Source organism: Nipponia nippon, unplaced genomic scaffold (assembly GCF_047370975.1).
Source record: "Nipponia nippon isolate SJK-2023a ecotype South Korea unplaced genomic scaffold, ASM4737097v1 scaffold_1, whole genome shotgun sequence".
NCBI lineage: Eukaryota > Metazoa > Chordata > Aves > Pelecaniformes > Threskiornithidae > Nipponia > Nipponia nippon.
The window spans coordinates 166,883,534-166,904,445 of NW_028262290.1; the positions used below are offsets into that span (position 1 = coordinate 166,883,534).

Sequence of the window (20,912 nt, forward strand, 5' to 3'; positions counted from 1 at the left end):
GACAAGAAGATGAAATTAAGCCCCCCCTCTCTCAGTGAGCTCTTACTACGGTCTTTGTGAAGTGGACAGAAGTCACAGCCCTCAAAAGACAAGGGTAACACCGATTAGTGGTATGGGGCTAACTCAAAAGCTTTTTCCTTCACCCTTATTTCTACAGACAAAATACCATTCTGCTAAAGAAACAGCCCGTTAATAGCTTCCAGAGAACCTCCCAAGTCATAAACCAGAAGGCTAAAGATACCTTGGCAGCACGAAGTCGCTTGTAGAGATCTGTCTGCTGTCTTATTCGGTATTCCAAATCAGAGATCTGGGCCTGCAACCATGTCCAATGGCAGATAATGGCTGCTCTCTCCATCGCCCACTGGCGCTCTGCATGGCGACGTCTGAAAAGCAAAAGTTTCCTTGTGCTTCTCATTTAACAGCTTCAACACTAAAAACAATCCGACAGAAATTCAAGGACAGTTTCACTATTGAAAAGTGATTAAGAGTTTGTGGCAGATCCAGGACAAATGAGTTTTCCCCCCACAAATTCTACCAATATCTAGCCTTAACTTACAACTCCTATCCCCAAGATAGAGCGGTCAATACAATTCTTCAGCTGCGCAACAAACTATATTAAAAAGGAGCAGGTATCATTATTTTGACTACCGCAAACCAGCGCGGGAGTCCAGCTCTTTCTAGATAAGCACAGAAACAACTTCTCTCCTCCGCAGATTCAGGGGTGGGGAAATCACAAGAAGAACTGCCTGAAGGGACGAAGTCCTCGCCTGCACTGCTGACCACGGAGCAGGACTGACCTGTGTCTGTGACACTCCTCATGGCTGTTTGTCTGCAAGGTTTTTAGTCTATTGCTTGAATCTCCAGTGCTGTAACACCAGACCATCACATCAGTGCCATGTAGAATATCAGCTATTAAAACATCCAAACAGGTAATACGTACTTTATTTATACCCAAAGTAAGCGTAAGCATTGCCTTCACTGCAAGTCCCTGTTTGAATGAGGTTCCCCTTAAAGGACAGCACCACACACCCCAGGGGGTTCGGCAGCCGATGCGCTGTGTTTAGGTGCCAGGCACGGTGCCGTGCCCTTACCGGCCTCCCAGACAGCATCCCTGCTTCTCAGTCAGGGCCGTCGGGCGACACAGACAAGCCCCGACAACCCACGCTACGGCACGTTGAGAAGCTGCCATGCCCAGCACAAACAACAGCCTATGGCACCCCCTATAACACTTGGCATGTGCATTATACCTATGGGGGAAAAAAAAAAAAAGAGCAGAAGAGGTCCTGTGTCTAATAAGCAGTTTGAATTTCTTTTGCTGAAACAGAAAAGCCACCCTGCATAACAAGTTTTTTCATAATTTTCGCATTACGATTTGTTACACTGCTTACTAAGCAGACCCTCAAACTACTGTATCACTACAACCTGAAGCACGCGGGTGGCATGTATTGACAAGAGCTCTTCCCCAGAGGAAAATACCCGATGCAAGTACATTCTCGATCCGCAACGGGGGTTTTAATGCCCGGCTCTGAATTCAGTGACCTAGGGCTCTAGGCAATTCTTGGTGCAGAGGGGTTTGCTGGCGTCTCAACCACAGAGTGCAGGGCAACGCATGCCTTCGCAGGCTGCGCGGGATCCTACAGCAAGGTTGTTCTTAGGAAATGAAAGCGTTCTTCTCTTTCAATACCGGCACCCATAAATAAATTTACAATCCTAAGATGACCTTGTGGCATAAAGACTTTCTGAGAGTCTTGTTGTTTCTAAGCAAGAAAGACTTCGTAGCTCACAAATCCTAAATACATTCTGCATTTGATCTGAATTTATGGAATATGTGCTTCTTTTAATCTCCAATAACCCTCACAACATAAGCAAAATACAGCTACGCAACAGTACTTCAATCGCTCTGGAGCTGGAAACAACTGTAATGCAAACACCACTTTGCAAGTGGAAGTCTACGGAAACTCTGGTGTATGCTTTTTGCTTTTGCACCAATAGTGTGCGGTAACTTCAAGAATCTTTTCAGTACAGGCAGGAACCTGCCTGCGAAAGAATAGGGATAAAAAAAAAATAATTCAAGTTTAATCTTCTGGTTTTAACTCAAGACCACTCACTTCCCAATCTGCTGTAATTCAACTCAAACCTCTATTTTTTGCTCTCTTCAGAAAGCCCGTGACCTACTTTACATCAGCAGTCTGATGGCCAAAGAACAAAGACCAGGTAACAATTAGGGCTAAAACCACTTTGGGGAAGGGTTAGCAGGCTCCTTTTCATCGGTGTGGGGAGCCTGCTGTATCTGCATAGGATCAGATGCGGCTACGGTTTAAGAACTCTAGGTTTAATAAAGAAACACATCGAAGGATTATTTAGAGCAATATATCAAATGTAAGAACAGAGCACTGACTAGATGAAAAACATCAGATCTCTCAGATAAAGAAAAAACTTTGGATTTTCTTTAATTTAAAGCTTCCAGAAACAATTGGGAACCGGTGTGTGAGCAGAGAGAGAAAACTCAGAAGGGGCCTCAAGCTAACGGCGCAGCTTCCAAGCAACTTCAAAGCATCCAGTCAGCGCGTCAGTGAATGAGATTCTTCTAATTGACCAGTCCATGCCAAAGGGAAACCACGCCACAGTTTGAGTGACCAAACACTTTGCAGTGAGGTTTTTCCACAGCAAGTTCAGCTGACAGGCACTCCTGAAAACAGGCCAACTTTTACTGATGCAAAGACCTTATCAACCCAAATGCTGTACCTTCAAAGTACAGTTTCCCTTCCAGCCTGAAATCCATTTTATTCCAGACATTCCAGACATTTCCTTTTATTTAATTCTTTTTTTTGAATACTACCATCTTCCTCTTCCAAAGATCAGGAATTTATTTTTTTTCTTCTCCTCCAAGCCATACTACAGCCAGAGCACGTTGTTTCAAATGCCTGAAGACACTGGAGCATCTAATCTGTTCTGTCGGTCTTCAAACCTGGCAACGCAACATTCAGAAATTAAGGTGAACAGGCCTACTTTACTAGATAAAAACAAGCACTGTTCAAAAGCCAGTAAAAAAAAGTTTAAAAGTAATTCTGAGCTAAAGATGTCTAAAAAGAAATTAAATATTAGGAAAGAGTTTTCAGGCCACAATTCCATTTGGAATTGGAGCACCACCAGAACTCCTTCCAACTCCACTCTGATTAAACAAAGTTATAGATGACAACAGCGTCTCCACTTGGACATTGAGCCGTTGACTGCAACTCTTTGAGCGCAACCATCCAGCCAATTCCTTATCCACTGAGTGGTCCATCCATCAAATCCACGTCTCTCCAATTTAGAGACAAGGATGTCATCTGGGACAATGGCTAATGCTTTACACAAGTCCAGGCAGATGACATCACTTGCTCTTCCCTTATCCACCAACACTGTAACCCTGTCGTAGAAGGCCACCAAATTTGTCAGGCACGATTTGCCCTTAGTGAAGCCATGTTGGCTGTCACCAATACCCTCCTTCTTTTCCATGTGCCTTAGCATAGTTTCCAGGAGGATCTGCTCCAGGATCTTGCCAAGCACAGAGGTGAGGCTGACTGGCCTGTAGTTCCCTGGGTCTTCCTTTTTTCCCTTTTTAAAAATGGGGGTTATGTTTCCCCTTTTCCAGTCAGTGGGAACTTCACCAGGCTGCCACAACTTCTCAAATATGATGGAGAGTGGCTTAGCAACTTCATCCGCCAGTTCCCTCGGACCCTCAGATGCAGCTCATCAGGTCCCATGGATTTGTGCACCTTCAGGTTCCTTAGACAGTCTCGAACCTTATCTTCTCCTACAGGGGGCAGTTCTTCATTCTCCCAGTCCCTGCCTTTGCTTTCTGCAACTTGGGTGGTGTTGCTAGAGCACTTGCTGGTGAAGACTGAGGCAAAAAAGTCATTGAGTACCTCAGCCTTCTCCATATCCTGGGTAACCAGGTCTCCTGTTTCCTTCCAGAGAGGGCCCACATTTTCCCCAGTCTTTCTTTTATCACTGATGGACCTATAGAGGCTTTTCTTGTTGTCCTCGACGGCCCTGTCCAGATTTAATTCTATCAGGGCTTTAGCTTTCTTAACCTGATCCCCGGCTGCTTGGACAATTTCTCTGTATCCCTCCCAGGCTGCCTGTCCTTGCTTCCACCCTCTGTAGGCCTCCTTTTTGTGTTTGAGTTTGTCCAGGAGCTCCGTGTTCATCCATGCAGGCCTCCTGGTGTTTTTGCCAGACTTCCTCTTTGTTGGGATGCAATGCTCCTAAGCTTGGAGGAGGTGATCCTTGAATATTGACCAGCTTTCCTGGGCCCCTCTTCCCTCCAGGGCTTTATCCCATGGTACTCTACAAAGCAGATCTCTGAAAAGGCCAAAGTCTGCTCTCCTGAAGTACAGGGCAGTGAGCTTGCTGTGCACCCTTCTCGCTGCCCTGAGGATCTTGAGCTCTGCCATTTCATGGTCACTGCAGCCAAGGCTGCCCTTGAGCTTTACATTCCCCACCAGCCTCTCCTTGTTGGTGAGAACAAGGTCCAGCACAGCACCTCTCCTCACTGGCTCCTCTATCATTTGGGGAAGGAAGTTATCAACAACACATTCCAGGAACCTCCTGGATTGCTTATGCCCTGCTGTGTTGTCCCTCCAACAGATATTGGGGTGGTTGAAGTCCCCCATGAGGGCCAGGGCTTGCGAATGTGAGGCTGCTCCTACCTGTCTATAGAGGGCCTCATCCGCTTGGTCTTCCTGGTCGGGTGGCCTGTAGCAGACCCCCACTACAATGTCACCTGTCCCTGCCCTCACTTTAATCCTGACCCATAAGCTCTCTCGGTCAGCTCCTCATCCACCCCCAGGCAGAGCTCCATGCACTCCAGCTGGTCACTGACATAGAGGGTGACACCCCCTCCTCATCTCCTCTGCCTGTCCTTCCTAAAGAGCCTGTATCCTTCCATCCCAACACTCCAGCCATAGGAGCCATCCCACCACGTCTCTGTGACACCAGTAAGATCACAGCCCTGCAGGCATGCACACGTATCTAACTCCTCTTGTTTATTCCCCATGCTACGTGCATTTGCATAGAGGCATTTACGTTGGGCCCCCAATGAAGCTGACTCCCTGGCTGGAGTGGCTGGAATTCCTTTGTGCTGCTCTTCGGGTGCTCTCCTGCTGACCTGTGATCCTTCTCCAGGCATCTGTTGCTGGCACTGCCATGCAACTGGTAGGAGTGGGGTGGATTGGGGTTCCCCTCCTCCAGCCACTTTCATTTAAGGCCCTCTCTACCAGCTTGGCAAGCCTCTGACCAAAGATTCTCTTCCCCTTCTCTGACAGATGGACCCCAGCAGCCCAGGTTTCTCAAAGCCAGTCCCACGGTCTACGTAGCCGAACCCCTGGCTGTGGCGCCAGTCCTGTAACCACCTGTTGATTCGCCAGATTCAACTGGCCCTTTCAAACCCCCTCCCTTTGACCAGGAGGACTGATCAAAAAAAAGCTACCTGCGCTCCAGAGTCCCTTACCACTGCTCCCAAGGGTCTGTAATCCTTCTTGATATTCCTCAAACAGCTCCTGGGCGGATCACTGGTGCCTGCGTGAAACAACAGCAGCGGATAACAGCCAGTGGACTGTATGAGGCTTGGTAGTCTCTTGGTGACGTCCCTGATACGAGCCCCTGGTAAGCAGCACACCTCTCTAGAGTGCATCAGGTCAGCACATAGGTGCTTCCATACCTCTCAGAAGAGAGTTGCCTGCTACTGTCCCCCGTCGCCTTTTCTTGGCTGCGCTGGTTGTTATACGGGGAGCAGATCGGGCTGCCCTACTCAGCTCCAGCGTCTCTCCTAGTGTGACAGGTCTTTCCTCTTCAGCCTGCAGCGCGGTGAAGCAGTTCTGCAAGGGTAGCTCAGGCTTTGGGGGAAGTCTCCCTCCTGCTGGTCCTTGCCTTTGCAAGCTTCCATTCTTCTGCATTATTGGCACCCCTCCCTTCTGCGCGTGCCGGTGGGGAAGTTTTTGGCTGTTTGGCCGTGGGTCCACTGCAGACCGCGCTTGGAACCAGCTATTCAACTCCTTCTCGGCCTCCCTGATGGTATGCAGCCTTCTCACCGCCTCCTGCAGCAGGAGGTCCCCCACCTTTCACAGGCAGGTCTGCTGCCTGTCCCTGCCCCAGGAGAAAGGTCTGCAGCCTCTCCCTTCAGCAGGGCTGGGTAAAGCCTCTCACCTCTTACACGTCAGTGACTACACTTCAACATAGAGGAAGAACAAGGGAAGCAAGCGTGCGACTCGTACCAGGCTGCCTGCTTGGCTTGCAGTCTTAACGTTTCTTACTAGCTTTATCTGCATTTTCTGTTCCTATCTTTAAGGTATGGGTTAATCTTTCCCAATTGCTCTAGAACAGTTAACTCCAACAAATTCAGTACACACATTAATTCTTTAGATGCACCTTACTGAACCTCTCAAATCCAGACAAGTCCCCAAAATAGACAAACAATAGTAGTATGATGCAATTCAAGTCTTAAAACCCAGGTTTCTGCACTATCAGTGCTTTTCAGATTCTATTTGTACAGAAAGCTAAGAAAAGGAGATGCCTGTAACATGAAATTTGTTACTGTCTGTAACAGTAGCAAATTATTATTACTTAATTACTCTTGGGGAAAGTAATAAAACAAATTAGATGAGATACCAAGCATTCTAAAAAAAAGAAATCAAAATAACCTGTGGGAGCATTCATATGGATAATTAGCTAAATTACATTTACTACTACCATTATGCAATTGTCACAAACAAGCACATTAGGATCTTTGACATATTACAGCTTCCCACAGCCCTGATAATAATTGCTGTACTTTAGTATCAGATCAATGAAAGCTTGGATAACTGTCAAACATGTTTTCTTCTTTCTTTCCCTAGAGAAAGAGTAGCAAACACACAGGTATGGAAATAAGTCACACAGAAATTGAGTTTGATTAAACCGACACATAAGGTAAGCGACATGGTACAGAACTGCTACTTAATAGAATGCAGGAGAATATTTTTCAGTGGACTAACAGGCCATACATTTTGAGGGTGTTACAGGAGAAGAAAACAGAAACCCCAAATAAATGCATAAATAAAGTAGCTCGGTTATACTTTAAATCAAGGTAGCAAGTTTCCCCATTTTACGCATCTATAGTTCAATGGAGTTTATGACTTAAATAACATGGGACACCATAGCTGCTAACAGCATCACGTTTGCCAGAGACACCGCTGGTGGATCTACCCAGCAACACCTTACGCACGCCTGCCTCACCTAGACCGAAGCGCTGGCAGAAAGTCAGCGCCGGTTTTGGCCACAGACAGTGCTCCCTGAAGGTGTCCGCTCAGGGTTACAGCGGAAAAACCAAGGTCACCAACACATATACACAGAAAATGCATAAAATCAACTGCAATTTTAAGCAAACTTACAAAAACCTTGTTTATAGACAAACCCCTCTGAAGTCTTTCACAGGACAGACCACACGGTACTGAGGTTGACCTGACCAGGCAGAGCAGGTCACCATGCTCTGAACTGGCTCCGAGGGTTTCTCTGGCAATGCACAAAGCAAGAACAGCCCTGCCCTTCTCCCTTCTGAAACCTCCTAGCTGCAGGCACTCCTACGTTCAGTTCTCCCCCAGCTATTTTTCACTAAGACTGAAAAGAGACAGACTACGTGCTTACTGACAGCACGACCATGGCAATCAACACCAGATAGTTTCTTTCTCCAGTGATGTATCTGCTGCTACTACCAAGGTATGGAAGCATCTGCAGAAAGTAACCTTCTGAATAAAGAAAAGGCAAAAAGCTAAAACAATGTCTGCAAGAAATTACTACCTCATCTGTAGATACGCTGATGAACAAGGCTGTCACAATGACGCAGTGATCACAATTGACTTCCCGAGCCTGGATGTCAGACTTGCCCTTTCAGGAGACGTTTCTCGTGCTTGTAGTTTTCCAGGAAGCTTCTCTCTTCCTCCTGACAATGACTCAAGCTCACCACATCTAATGAATTAAAAATACTGGTTTCAAGATGAAGTGGAAGGAACTGCATAAGCGTCAGGTTACGTAAAACTAGTTGTTCACCTCCATCTGCAACCGCATGTGTGAGGCTGTTGGATTTTTTTTTTTAAGGTAGGTTTTGTGTGTCTATACAAAAACCCAACAAGCCATATTCAGATTATTAAACCAGTATTAAACGTGATGGGAATATATGGGTCAAACTTCTTGTGATTAAGCAAGGGCGTAGAAAGCTCTGCATCCCACAGCCCAGAAGAGCGCTCAACCTGGCAGACCACGACTCAGAGAGGAAATTCATACTTTTTTCTTCTTTGGTGACATTTTTCACTCAAAGGTTTCTGAACGTCCTTATGACTGAGCATAGCACGGTCCTCACAATCTGATGCCACCAAGTGGGATCACTTGCCTCAGGGAACACAAGCAGAAGATACCTCTTCCGAGCATGCCAGATCAATCTTCTATACAAACTTCAGTCATGATGCAGAAGCAGAAAGATATTGCCCCAGAACTTTACAGAAAAAACAAAATAAAATCCAGCACGCTCAGATTTTAAAGCACTAAGCCTGTGACCACAGTTATATTAAGCTAAGTGCTTTTCTTTCAAGGAAAAAGATTTTCTAAGGCTAATTCTGATAAATTCTTTCAATTCTGATAAACACTTTCACTTCAGAAGCACCCGCGTTTCCCACCCTCACTTTAAATCACTGTCTGCAACAAGTTCTTGACAGGTTTGAATCTGCTCCTTGCTGATTCACAGACTGAAGATCTATTTGGGTATTGCCTTGTGGTAGGGAGGTCAAGATCAGAAGATGACAGCAGTTCCTTCCAGCCAGAAGAGAAGCTTCACATGCTTTTGCCATTAGTTTAGGTACATTATCACGAGGTAAGAATTTTCCAGGTGTAGTAATCCACATCTAGCTTTCCACAATATTGGGAGAGTTACTACAATATTAACAGTAATCATCAAAATGAGAAAACAAGTATTTACACAGATCAGTTGAAAAAAATTTGCAATTTTAAAACATATTGATTTTGCCAGATAGTCTGAGAGAAAAGGGGGAAAAAAAAAAAAAAATAATCAATGCACAGGAGCATATTCCACACAAACAAGAACAATCTACTATCAGTCACCTTTTTTCTGCTTCAAATCTTATTTGAGTTGTTTTTTAGAATTTAGCTAGTAATGCAGAAGCAAAGGAAATCAACATTTACGTTTATTAAAGGAAATATAATTACACAAAGTATCTAGAACTAGAGAGAGATTATAAAACAAAGCAAGAATCTGCAATTGATTTTCAAGCTTTTATCGGGTCTGTCCCATTCCAGAGGCTCCACTGCCCATTCCACAACCCCAGCTTCCCTCTGCTTGCCCACACCACCCCCTTCCCCAGCACAACACGCAAGCACCAAGTAGTCCAAAAGCAAACCAACACCGATTTCCGTGCATTTGGCTGGTCACTGCTAGCAGCCCCCTGCCTCCAATTCGGAGCAGAAGCTTGCACAGCTGCTGTACGCAGCCCATTTTCTGGGGGTACCTTCCACAGGTCCAGAACCTAAACTCAGAATTGTATCCAGGTAAATTTGTTTCTGTGAGATCAAACATGCAACAGCTAAAATAAGATTTCACTCAGCCAAACTTAACTGAAGTATCCAAGGCAGCAGATTTGTGAATGCCTGCATGAGAGTACACGCACCTGGGATTTACACCGCTCCAATGACCAAAAAAAAAAAAAAAAAAAAAAGACTGCAAGCTCAACTTGAAAGCTTTTGCAACTGAGATGTAAAGCAGCTGAGAGCACATTTTAACTTGAAGCCAAAGTCAAAACAGGACAATCACACGATACTCATTCTATAATTTTTCAAGCCATTACCCACACCAAACGTCAGTATGTCCTTGTTTCTGCACTAAATCATAAATTGGAAATAATGACATTCCTTTAGATACGCTGTGTTATGACAGATACATAGATTAAGCAACTAACCTATGATTAAAGAGTTCATGTGAAAGTAAGGAACACATACAGGACTGTAAAGCCCCCCAAACAGTTGTAGCTGTTTATAGCTCGCTTTAACCTCATGGGTTGAAGCTGTTTGTTATAAGGACCCGCTACCCAAAAATACTCACAGCAGTTACAACTTTTGCTGGAGGTTAACTAAGAAATAGGTGTTTCTTCACAGCCATGTTTCAAGAGCAGGCAGTTTATATGGCAAGGCTGTCGACTGAAATACAGAGAAAACACTGAACAGCTGCCTATTCAGTCATCAGCATCCCAGTCACCGAACAAAGTGGGCTTTTTTGTGGAAAAACATATTGTAACATAACTTAAAGCAATCCTAACACAACGCAAGAAGTGCGGTAGCAAAAGCCGAGTATTTCCTGGGGGAATAATCTGACAACATCAGTATCTTTTAGAATATTCTTCTGCATTTTTTTTCCTGTTTTACGAGACTAGGATTAAGCCAAAAATCAGGAAAAACACTTGAAAACAAAATTTCATCTTAACATGCCTTTGCTACAAATAAATATGAATGTACAACAGTCCTCTGAAACATTGCAGTTCCCACAAAAATCCAAGCTGAGTTACATTCAAGGGAAACTGCATGGCAAATCAATAGGAAGAAAAAGGAATAAATATAGAATGCGTCTACATACCACACATTTCTAAGCGTGCAATGAGAGATGTGGACGAACAAGCCAGAAAAAGATAAAGAGGATGAGTGCCATGCTGGGAAAGGCACAATTCTATGAAGTTGCTATCTTAGATTTATGCACAAGAATTTTTTTATCCATTTTTGACTGCCAAGTAATCAATTCCGAGATTTTTTTTTTTTTTAAATAAACGGAGGGAAGCAGCAAGACAACTATACAAAGACTTAACTCACGGGCTGATGCCCTCTACTCTGCCACCTTCTTGGCCTCCTGGCAGATAAAAGCTTCCAACAAACTCCCTTGCAGTTTTTTTGGGGTCCTCTATCCTTACATGAATTACTCTCCAGAGGACTGCCACTTCGTTAGATTTTTCATTGGTGCTCTCCGAATGCGGAGGGAGGCAGAATCAGGTCACTTCCACTTTGCTGATGCTCAGGAAAGCTCCAAGGGCCAGGGGAGACGGGAATGCAACGGTTTACTGGGAAGACAGAGTGTGCGGAATTAGAAATTTCCATCTGAACAACCTCCGGGTTCTGAAGTGCAACGAGGACAACTAATGTACGAGACATTTATTCATCACGGACAGGCAAATCAAGAGTAAGTTACAGTAGAAAATGGCAGAATATGTAAGTCTAAGAGACAGCTTGCTTTACTCTCCTTCCCTCCCCCGAGACAGTCACTCCAGCTATCAGTTTCCACTGAACAGGTCATCTCAGAGCACAGAGAACAGTTACTTCAGTAACACAGTTCAGAAAAGACTATCCCATGATTTCTACAACACAACCGAATCTTAATACGTGTCTAAGGCTAATTGCCGTCTCCCCTCTTTGGAAAACAGCAAACCTCAGAACACTTCACTGAACTGCTCAGCAGATATACGCGGCAGGAATAAAACATCACCTGGCTTTACAATCTGTGCTAATCAACTTTAAATTACCATACAGAACCGCTACTGGTTTCGGTCTTTCCTAAAAGGCGATTAAATCTTCCCAAGAGCTAGCAGTAGCCAACGAGGTAGCCCTGCTTCCCTCTCCTCCGCTCCAAGAGCTCCTCTTGGCAAACACCTAAAGCCACGAACATCAGCTTGAGGAGACAAAGTGACAGAACAAAACTCCTTTTTCTACAGAGCTGACAGTTTGACACCATGAACCAGTCTGCCTGGGCTCGAACGGGCGCAGAGTCGGGGCAGAGAGCGGGCCACCCCTTTTGCCAGCAGCTAGCTGTTATTTGGCTTCTCCCTCATCAAACTGCATTCTTCCATGGACCACACCAGTACTACTTTTGGATATAAAGTTGAAAGAAAGCAGCAAAAACCTCTGTTCTCATTATAGCTAGTTTTCAGACCACTGACCACTTTCACACACAGAAAACAAAACCGGTCACTTCGAAAGTCCCACGTGTTTATTGTGAAACGCAGACACGTCGCCCACCACCGAGATCAGCAGCCCTGCCGCATCAAAGCTGACGGATACTGCTTTCCAGCGCCCTTCAAAAACATTCCTATTGCAAAAGCACTTTAGGTTGGTTTGGAATAATACAGAAGACCACTAACAGCGCACACACTGCGCTTTTGAAAAGCCTTTACCTTCGCAGAGGTAAAAGCTTTCTCTTCATATGGTTTGTCCTGCCATCAACACCAATCTGGTTAGCTCCTTTTTATTAATGTTGCTGCAAAACAACCCTATTCCACCTTTATTTATCAAACTGGGGCCAAACTTTATCCTTTCCCTGTTCCCAGTTACGTCAGGCAGTCTAACAAAAGGCCATTTCTTTCTACAAACCTGACCTCGCTCGTATCCTTAAATCGGAGCGGATACACCAGCGTTACGCTACGAAGCGGTGTGCACTGCAAAGGCTGTGCCAGCAACTCACTTCACAGACAAACTGTGAACATCTCAAATATTTCTGACCTAATATACGCAAAACCAACACAGAAGAGAAAGCACTATAAAAGCACATAAGGTAAAGAATATTTTGTGTACAAAAAAGGAAAAAAAAAAACCATGAAATGTGACAAGTGAGATGAAAAGGTGACTACAAGATGAAATCTCCCACCGTTGCTGCCTTCGAACCGACTCCTCCGCCCCCCCCGGTGCTCTGGCCGCTTGCCCTCCACGGGAGGCACCCGGAGATGCAGGCCCACAGCCAGGCTTGCCCCCACGGACGGGCATCCATACCGCCGCCACAGCTGCTCCTTGCCCCGCCAGCGCCGGGGGCTCCGCGGCCGCCGCCTCCCGCCCGCACACGGGCGGCGGGTGTGGGTTTAGGGAACGAAGCTCGGGGGAAGCTGCCAGGCGATCAACCGGGACGGCAGACCAAGCTTTTCTCACTCTTTTACCACAAAAAAATCCAATATAGAATCATAGAATCGTCAAGGTTGGAAAAGACCCTTAAGATCATCGAGTCCAACCGTTAACCTGTCACTGCCAAGTCCATCTATACCATGTCCTCGAGCACCACGTCTGTCCGTCCTTTAAATACCTCCAGGGATGGGGACTCAGCCCCTGCCCTGGGCAGCCTGGGCCAGTGCTTGACCACCCTCTCGGTGAAAGGGCAGCAGCGCTATTGAAACGACGCGTTAGACTTAAACAACCCCTTTGAGCAGCCGGACTCCTTAAGCAACTCTACAAACGCCGCAGGAGACCCAAGAGGCGCCGTACTCACTCCGGGGAGGGCGCGGCGGGGCTCCGCTGCCCCGCGCCGTCCACCTCGCTCTCCTCGCCGGAGTCGCTGCTGCTACCGGTAGCATCGGAGTCGCAGGCGCCTTGCGTGGCGCGGAGGCGGGCGGTAGCGCTGGCCGCCAGCAGCCGCAGGTCGGGCCCCACGGCGGGCGGCAAACGGCCGGGACCTCCCCGCCCTAGGTGCCGCGCCAAGCCGGCCAGCTGGTGCCGGACGTGCCGCTCCACCCGCCGGGCCTGCAGCGCCCGCAGCCGGCGGCGGAGGCGCCGCGCCCGGTTCCACAGCGCGGCCTGGCGGCCCCGAGCAACGGCCGCTCGCCCGGTGGGCAGCGGGCAGAGCCCGGGGGCCTCGGCCGCCGCCGCCATGCGGGCCCGAGGGCGGGGAGGCGGCGCCTCGCCTCAGGGAGGGCGCGGGCATCCCCGGGGCCGGCGGGACGGAGCCCGCGCCTCAGCCCCACCGCAACGCGCGGCAGCCCCGCCCCGCGGCACCGACCGCTCATTGGCTGCCGAAGCACGCGCCCGCCGCGGAGCCAACCAGAACGGGTAAATAGTGCCAGCACGTGCGGAGAGGGGAGGAGCGGCGAGAAGGGCAGGCTGGCGAGCCAATCATAAGTCAGCCCGCCCCCTATACAGTCTATATAAGGCTGTGCCTCGGGGGGCAGAGGGGGTGGTTGGCGGAGCGGGCGGCCATTTCGTGGCGGCGGGGAGCGGGAGCCGCCGCACCGGTGGCGTCCGTCGGGCCCGGCCCCCGGCAGAGCGAAATACCGCGAAATAACAAGGCCTCTTTCCACCGCGGAGCCCATCCTCCACCCTCGATCCATTTTATACGCTAATCTAATTATAAAAGCATCTCAGCCAGTGATTAATCCAGCCCAAGTAATGAAAAGTCAACAGGCAGCCAACTCCCTGAGGGCTTTCCGTCTTGTCTGGGCATGAGGAAAGGAGGAGCTCACCCACGGCGCCGAGGGCCGCGGTAGGGAGGAAACCGGGCCTCCACAGCGGGCCGCTGGCAAACCACCATCGCAGAATCCGCGGTATCGGTGATTTGGAATAGTGGGCAAAACTGGAAAACACAACTCACTTAAGCAAAAAAAAAAAAAAAAAAAAAGGCAAAGACTATAATCCTTGACATCAGTGGGATCTCAGGAACGCTCCATTGAGTCAGGGAAAGCCTCGGCTGCGCGGGAAATCAAGACAGCAGCCACGAGCAAAGTCAGTGCCTCAGGAATACGTGGCGGTCTACTGTCTCCTGTAGCCAACATCTCCCTGAATTATCCTTTCGTGGTTCCCTGTAGAACAACGCTGCGAGGCAGAATACCGATGAAGCAGGGTTAGCATGAGAGAACTGGGACAGGAATCTGTTCTATAGGGAGTTAACACCTGAAAACCAGACAAAGAAGTTGCAGAGAGCTCCCAAAGCAGGCAGACCACCGGGAGAAACGTTAAGGCTGAAGAAGCAATGCTTCCACGCGTGCTCCTCAGGAGGTGGGATGGTTTACGTTATTTAAAGAAAGGCCAGTAATACTTTTATTTGAAGTTTTACTGAAAAAGGTCACAGAACTAGCTGTTGTGCCCTACAGTGTTTTATTGGGGGTTTGTGGCAGCTTGATTTATTCATGTAGCAGATTGAGAATACGGTTTCTAAAAATGTTGTTTAATGTCTGATTAAATATTTTTGCCAAGGCAAAAAGCCAAAGGCAACATTTAAGAATTCAGTGTTCACAATTGTATCGTTTGCCCATGCAAAACCTTTTCCCAAAGGTTTACTTTACGGTACAGCTGCAGCTGAAGAGATCGTGTCATTGTTGGTCATATTTTCAGGCCAATGTAATTCAGAAGAACATTATATCCTTTATAACAAATATCAGACCACAAAAAGGTGCCTGAGACAAGGCAAAAAATTGAAAAAGAAGAAGAAAAAGAGCATTCTAGAAGGTAAAGGGGAGGTGTTTTTTTCCAAGATCCTTAATGAGCCAGTCCACTTCCAAGGAATTCAGATTTTTCTCTTTCTAATACTAATGTTTAATTGGGAACAGATTATAAAGTTACTTCATACAGTGAGATATCACTGGGTGTTTTATAACTATTTCATATTGGGGGCTGGGGGGAAATCCATACATTTTTTTTCTTGACCAGTGCAGAACTTAGCCCACGTAGCTTTTTTACTATCCCAGAATTACCCACATCCTGTCATGTCTCATCATGAGAGCCATAAAGAGATATTAGAAATGAAAGCATGGAGTTTCATATAAACAAAATAAGACGTGATGTATTATCTGCTGACAAATCCAGTCTAACAACTTCCATTAGAGGCACTTTTTATATTTTTTTAGCAGCTTGACTGCACAATTTTCTTTCACAATTCTTCAACTTAATTTAAACAGCAATTTATCAGTTTGCTGCAGTATCTACTTTTCTGACGTTTAATACGTTATCCAGATTACCAGCAGCTTTAAAAAGTACAGCAGGGAATTTTAACATCCTCCTTCACAACAGAGGGGATCAGGACAGGATCTTTCTTAGTTGTTCTGTTGCTGCAGCTCGTGTAGGAGGCCAGACAGATTTTCCTTTTTTGGGTTCGTGATTGATTTTTTTTTTTAAACCAGCTTCCTGCTTCTCGTGTCTTTAAAATACTTTTTTTTGTTGTTTTCAACAACTTTAGTGATTTGTTCATCAAATTCCATCTCAGAAGTGGATTTCTTCTTACACATTGCTTGTTAGCTTGTGCTCATTGGCTTCAGTAGAATGTAGCCTTTCCAATTAAGAAATAATTCAGCCTGAGTCAGAAGAGCTCTTGAGGCATGCTGTTTAGCTGGATTGGTTTACTTGCTTCTCTGCCTCCTCTTTGGGTAGTTATGCTCACTTTCTCACAATTCGTTTTTTGTAAGTCAGTCATCCCTAAGCTAAATTCAGTGATTTTGACTTTTCCTAAGCTACAGCAGTTGGCCTTTAACATTCCACGTCACTGCAGCGGCTGTTGGTAGCATCCCACCGAGAAAAAAAAAAAAAGAGGGAATCCTGACTTTCTAGTAACAATGATGAGCTCAACAATTGCACTCATGACAACTGAGCATTCATGACAACTGACCTCCTAAGCAAATACTCACAGTAACTTTTCACGTAAATCCTCACAGCTTTTCCAAAGACTGTATTAACCTTTTAATATAGAAAGAGCCTAAGAAAGCTTGAACTAAAATGGAAACGCTTTCCTCTAGGCTACCGCATTTTTCAATATCCTCCAGGTATTGTGACAGAAAGAGCAGCAATCGGTCTGAGTTCTTCTGACAATAAGCTTCTATAAAATTAGATTAACATAGTTTTAGGCACTTTGTCTTTAGGACTGCAACAAGAAAAAAATCAAATAGCCAACCACACACAGAACGGTATGAGCAAGCCTGCAAGATAACCTACGTAACTGGATTGTAAAGGTGTTAGATCTTAAAAGGTCTAAAAAGAATATAGCTACTCATTTAATTCATTGAATGAGAGCTACAATGTCTGGGTTGTAATAAAAGGTAGTAAATGAAAATCAAATTAAGAAAGATGTTCTACCAGAACTAGAACTAGACTTCATTGCTTGCACTGACTGAAAACTGAACGGTCTCAAAAAACAGAATCTTTTTGTGTGTGCATCTGTTTTTTAATACAGTATTTTCATGATTTGTTAGGAACTTCACTTGGGAAGGAGACACATCAACCGGATACGTCTCTGTTCTCATTTACGGACGGGCAATGGGGATGTCTTTTTCCCTAAAGCACCGCTGTCCCTCAGATGGTGCTGACCCCTTGGCACCTTTTCTCATCCCTTTTAAACTTGCTAACTAGTTTCAAATAAACTCAACGGAGGCGTTCAAAAAATGCAGAGATACCGAGTTCTCCTGTGGAAATGAGGAGGAAAATCAGCCCCCTTCCACATGCGGTGGCGTGGGCTCAGGCAGCCCGGCCGCAGCGGTCCCGTAGGGATTTTGGTGGGGTTTGCACTGCGTGCTGTCCGCCGTACAGCTGACAGCGAAGGCACGTGGACAGAGGAGAGGTTAACGGAGGAGGGGCAGTTTAGGGGGTACGGCTGGGGAAAATACAGGGATTTCTAGGCGTCTAGATGAAGATCTAAGGTATGCCGGGTGGCGGATGGGGCGGGAATACAGAGCGGAGCCGCAATGGTTGTGCAGCAGTTTGGTTAACGAGAGGGCAATAGGCAGCAGACTTTTCTGTTAGTTCTGCTGGACGTGGTACTTTTAAAGGTGGTTTTTTTTTTTCAGAACAGAAATCGATGGTTAGATAAACAAAGCTTGGGAACAAAAAAAGAAAACTCAAAATACTGTCTGTGGTTTCATTTTGCAGTTACAAGGAGTGAGAAAGCGTATTGAGATCTTGCCTAAAACCAGCCTTCGCAGCATCTCTTAGGTTACTTGCAGAAGGGACTAGCAAGTAATACTGGTGAAAATATTGTAACTGGTAAGAAGCAAGTAGAGAACTGTAATTAAATGATCACGCTTTAGATGGCTTGACATATTCTCTACAAAGCCGTTGTATCACAGCAATTTTCCGTTCTAAGCCCCCAGAAAGGAATTGCTTTACTCGTTACTTAACAGATGACTTTTGAATGATTATGCAGGCTTTTTTCGCTAAGCCTAAGTTACTCCCCTTATCTTAACACCTTCTTTCACTGTCCTTGTTCTTATCTGTCAGCACTACAGGGGGATAAAGATTACCCACCGACCTCGCGGCCTTCCGAGCCTACAGAGATAACTGGACTTCCCGCTCCATCGCCTGGATGAAGGTGCGGTAGCTGCAGACCCCTAAGCATCCGCTACAGACGCAAATTTTCTGTGTTCTTTGCCGCTTCCTCCCATCCCACGCGCGCTCTGTCCTACCTCGACGTCTGGTTCTGCGAGCAGGCAGATCAGCTTTAGGGAAATTCCAGTTTGACGCACTCGTGCCCTTAGCTGACTTCCTTTCCGTCACGTTTTGGCTCGCGTCCTCGGTGGGACTGGCACGAAGGTAGCTGTGGCCTGCAGACCACAGCGAGGAAGGGGGAAATTCAGTAAGCTTAAATCATCCCGGGCTTCTCAACGCTTCTCGGCGAAGAAAGCTTTTTAGTAGTATATTTAAGTAGTAATATTTTCAAATGTCATTTCAATCTCACCGAAACAAAGCTGATTCTGTGATTCTTTTCTTGGGATTGGTACTCTGAAAGGTGTATTTTATAAACACGTGGATATGAACAATCACAGTAAATAGAAAGGGCCAGAAAACCACGCGAAGAACTCTGCCTGCAAATAAGCTGCTAGGTAGTGATTGCTACAACCTGTATCAGAGCCATGCTGAGTTCAGTGCTAAATTGCCGCACGGAACTTCAGACTTTCCATTTTCCGTAATTTTAAGTCTGCCTTTTCCCACGTTTGCCGTGCTGTCCGAGCTCACCCTGCCAGAGAACCGGCGATGCGATGGCAAATCGGCACACCCAAACCGCAACTGTTTTTCCCTCGTAAATTGAGCTACCCTCATCGCACGTTTTCGGCTGACCCTTAACGAAGCTCACCATTGTGCCCAGGCAATCTCAGCGTTCTGCGGAAAGCAGAGACGCATTTTGTCTCGTTTCTTGCTGTTGAGAACCCGAGCGTCGCAAGCCCTTGCACGCTCCTGGCTTCTAACGGCAGCGGAAAGCGAGGAAACGCCCTAAGACTTGCCGGCTGTCCTACGGGTTGCCGCCCAGCATCTTTGGGCAGCGCCTGGAGCCGCACGCAAGCGTTTAATTAGGCGATTAAGCGGGGCCTTAGTAACGCAGGGGACAAACGCTGCTTCTCTTTGCCCACGTTAGGGTTACTCCGGCGAGCAGCAGCGATGAGCCTCGCGCCGCGACGGCGGAGGAACTAGCCCAGCCCGGTTTCAGCCCCTAGTAAGCCTGCTGTGTGTATTTGGCGGATCCAGCTCTAACCAGTAAGTGGATATTTAAGATCAGGAGTAAGTTTCTACCTATAGAGACGTACAGCAAGCTGGTTAAATGCTAACACGGTTGTTAAGGCTCGGTGGCCGCTTAATATATCGATATATTGACGATGCAGCGCAGCACATGGCTGCCGCTGCTCGGGCAGCTCCGGCGGCACCGCAGCCGGCCTAGCGAACCTCACACGCCGCGGCCCGGCCCTGCGGCCCCCCGGAGGCCCGCGTCTCCCCGCAGGCCTCGACCTCCGGGGAGCCGGGCCCGGCCCGCCGCCTCTCCCCGCCCCGGCCCGGCGGCGGGGAGCCAGGCCCCGGCCGCTCCCCTCAGGGCCGCGCAGCGTCCTGAGGCGGAGGAGGCGGCACAAACGGCCGGGCCCGTGGCGCTGAGGTCGGCCGGGGCCGGGGCCGGGGCCGGGGCCGGGGCCTCGCAGGCCGCGCCCGCAATTGGCGCCAGCCGTTGCTATGGAGACCGGCCCCGCCCCGCCCTCTCCCGCCTCTCGCCGAGGGGATGCGCGAGCGGGAGGTTTCACATCCGGGGAAGCGGGCGGAAGGGCGGGCGGCGCCCCGGAAGCGGATCGCGGGGGCTCTTGGGAGTTGTAGTCCGAGCGGCGGCGGACCGGCGCCAGAGAGTTGGTTGCGAGGCGGTAGGTGTCGGGGAGCGGGACCGGCGCCGCTCCGCCCGAGGGGGGCTTGGGCCGCGGCGTGCGTGGCGGGACCGCGGCCCGGAACCCGCGCTCGAGGCCCGGGGAGGGGGCCGCGGCCTGAGGAAGGGCGGCGGGAGGAAGGGGAAGGATGGCTCCGAGACGGAGCCGGGCGGGTGGCGGCGGCGGTGGGGGGACCGGCGGGGCTGAGGCGATGGGCTGGGGGGCGGTGGCGGCGGCGGGGCCGAGCGGCGCGGAGCCCCGGGGCCCGGGGGGGGGGGTCGGCGGCCAAGCCCAGGCGCGGTGCCCGCCCAGGGGGGCGGGAGCCTCGGCCTGAGGGGAGCCCCGGCCCGCGGGAAGGGGCCGTGCGGGGGCCTGGGCCTGTGCGGCCGGGCGGGGCGGGCGGGGATGCCCCGCGGATGGGGCAGCGGGGCGGGGCGGGAGCCGCTGCCCGGTGCCGCCGCGGAGAGCCGGGGAAGGCGGCCGGCGGGGGCGCGGAGCCGGCCGGCCGAGCTCCCGGGCGCCGCTCCCCTCGCGTCTTGGGCGAGCGGGCGGCGGGGAGAGCCCCGGCCGGAGGGGGAGCTGAGCCCCGCCTCGGGAAACGGCCCGGGGCGGCCCGGAGGAGCGGGGCTCCCCCCGGTTTGCCCCTCTGTGCCGTGGGGAAGCCTTGGCTCCTCTTACAGAGCTGCTCTCCAGCGTGGCTCGCAGCCCTTCCCTTAGTTTTGTCTCTCCCTTGCCTTCCTGTAACTTACTCTCTTGTCACTAGCGGCACCATTTTTTCCCCCGTGGTCGCTGGAACCGTGACGCTGGGTTGCCTGTCTAATCCGCAGCGCTTGGTCTCGTGAGCGGTGGGTGCCCAAGAGCATCCAGCACCCAGTCCTACCTGTAGCGCTTTATTGTCCTCCCTTCCAGCCTGTCAGAGTTCAGCAACGGGAATCCTGCAGAATTAGGATTGGTAAAGAAAGGTTTCTTGCACAGATCCACCTCTTCTTTGGCCCA

At 48.7% G+C, this 20,912-nt stretch overlaps 2 protein-coding genes across 3 annotated transcripts in view; one reads left to right on the forward strand and one right to left on the reverse strand.

Moving 5' to 3' along the window:
- Window positions 1-13,695, reverse strand: part of LOC148057712 (KAT8 regulatory NSL complex subunit 1-like) — a 39,431-nt gene extending 25,736 nt beyond the window's left edge. Inside the window, exons 1-2 of the mRNA XM_087752518.1 lie at window positions 13,316-13,695; window positions 242-383 (exon numbers count right to left, since the gene is read on the reverse strand). Coding sequence (XP_087608644.1) covers window positions 242-383; window positions 13,316-13,695 — 522 coding nt within the window. The remainder of the gene's footprint in view (window positions 1-241; window positions 384-13,315) is intronic.
- A 317-nt stretch (window positions 13,696-14,012) lies between these two features.
- Window positions 14,013-20,912, forward strand: part of DHX30 (DExH-box helicase 30) — a 41,287-nt gene continuing 34,387 nt past the window's right edge. The window contains exons 1-3 of one of the 2 annotated variants that reach the window (XM_087732749.1): window positions 14,013-14,814; window positions 18,019-18,109; window positions 19,151-19,269. The gene's annotated coding sequence lies outside the window, so the exon portion shown is untranslated. Of the gene's footprint in view, window positions 14,815-18,018; window positions 18,110-19,150; window positions 19,270-19,836; window positions 19,917-20,912 lie in introns of those variants that run through there. The other variant, XM_087732738.1, reaches the window with a different exon arrangement.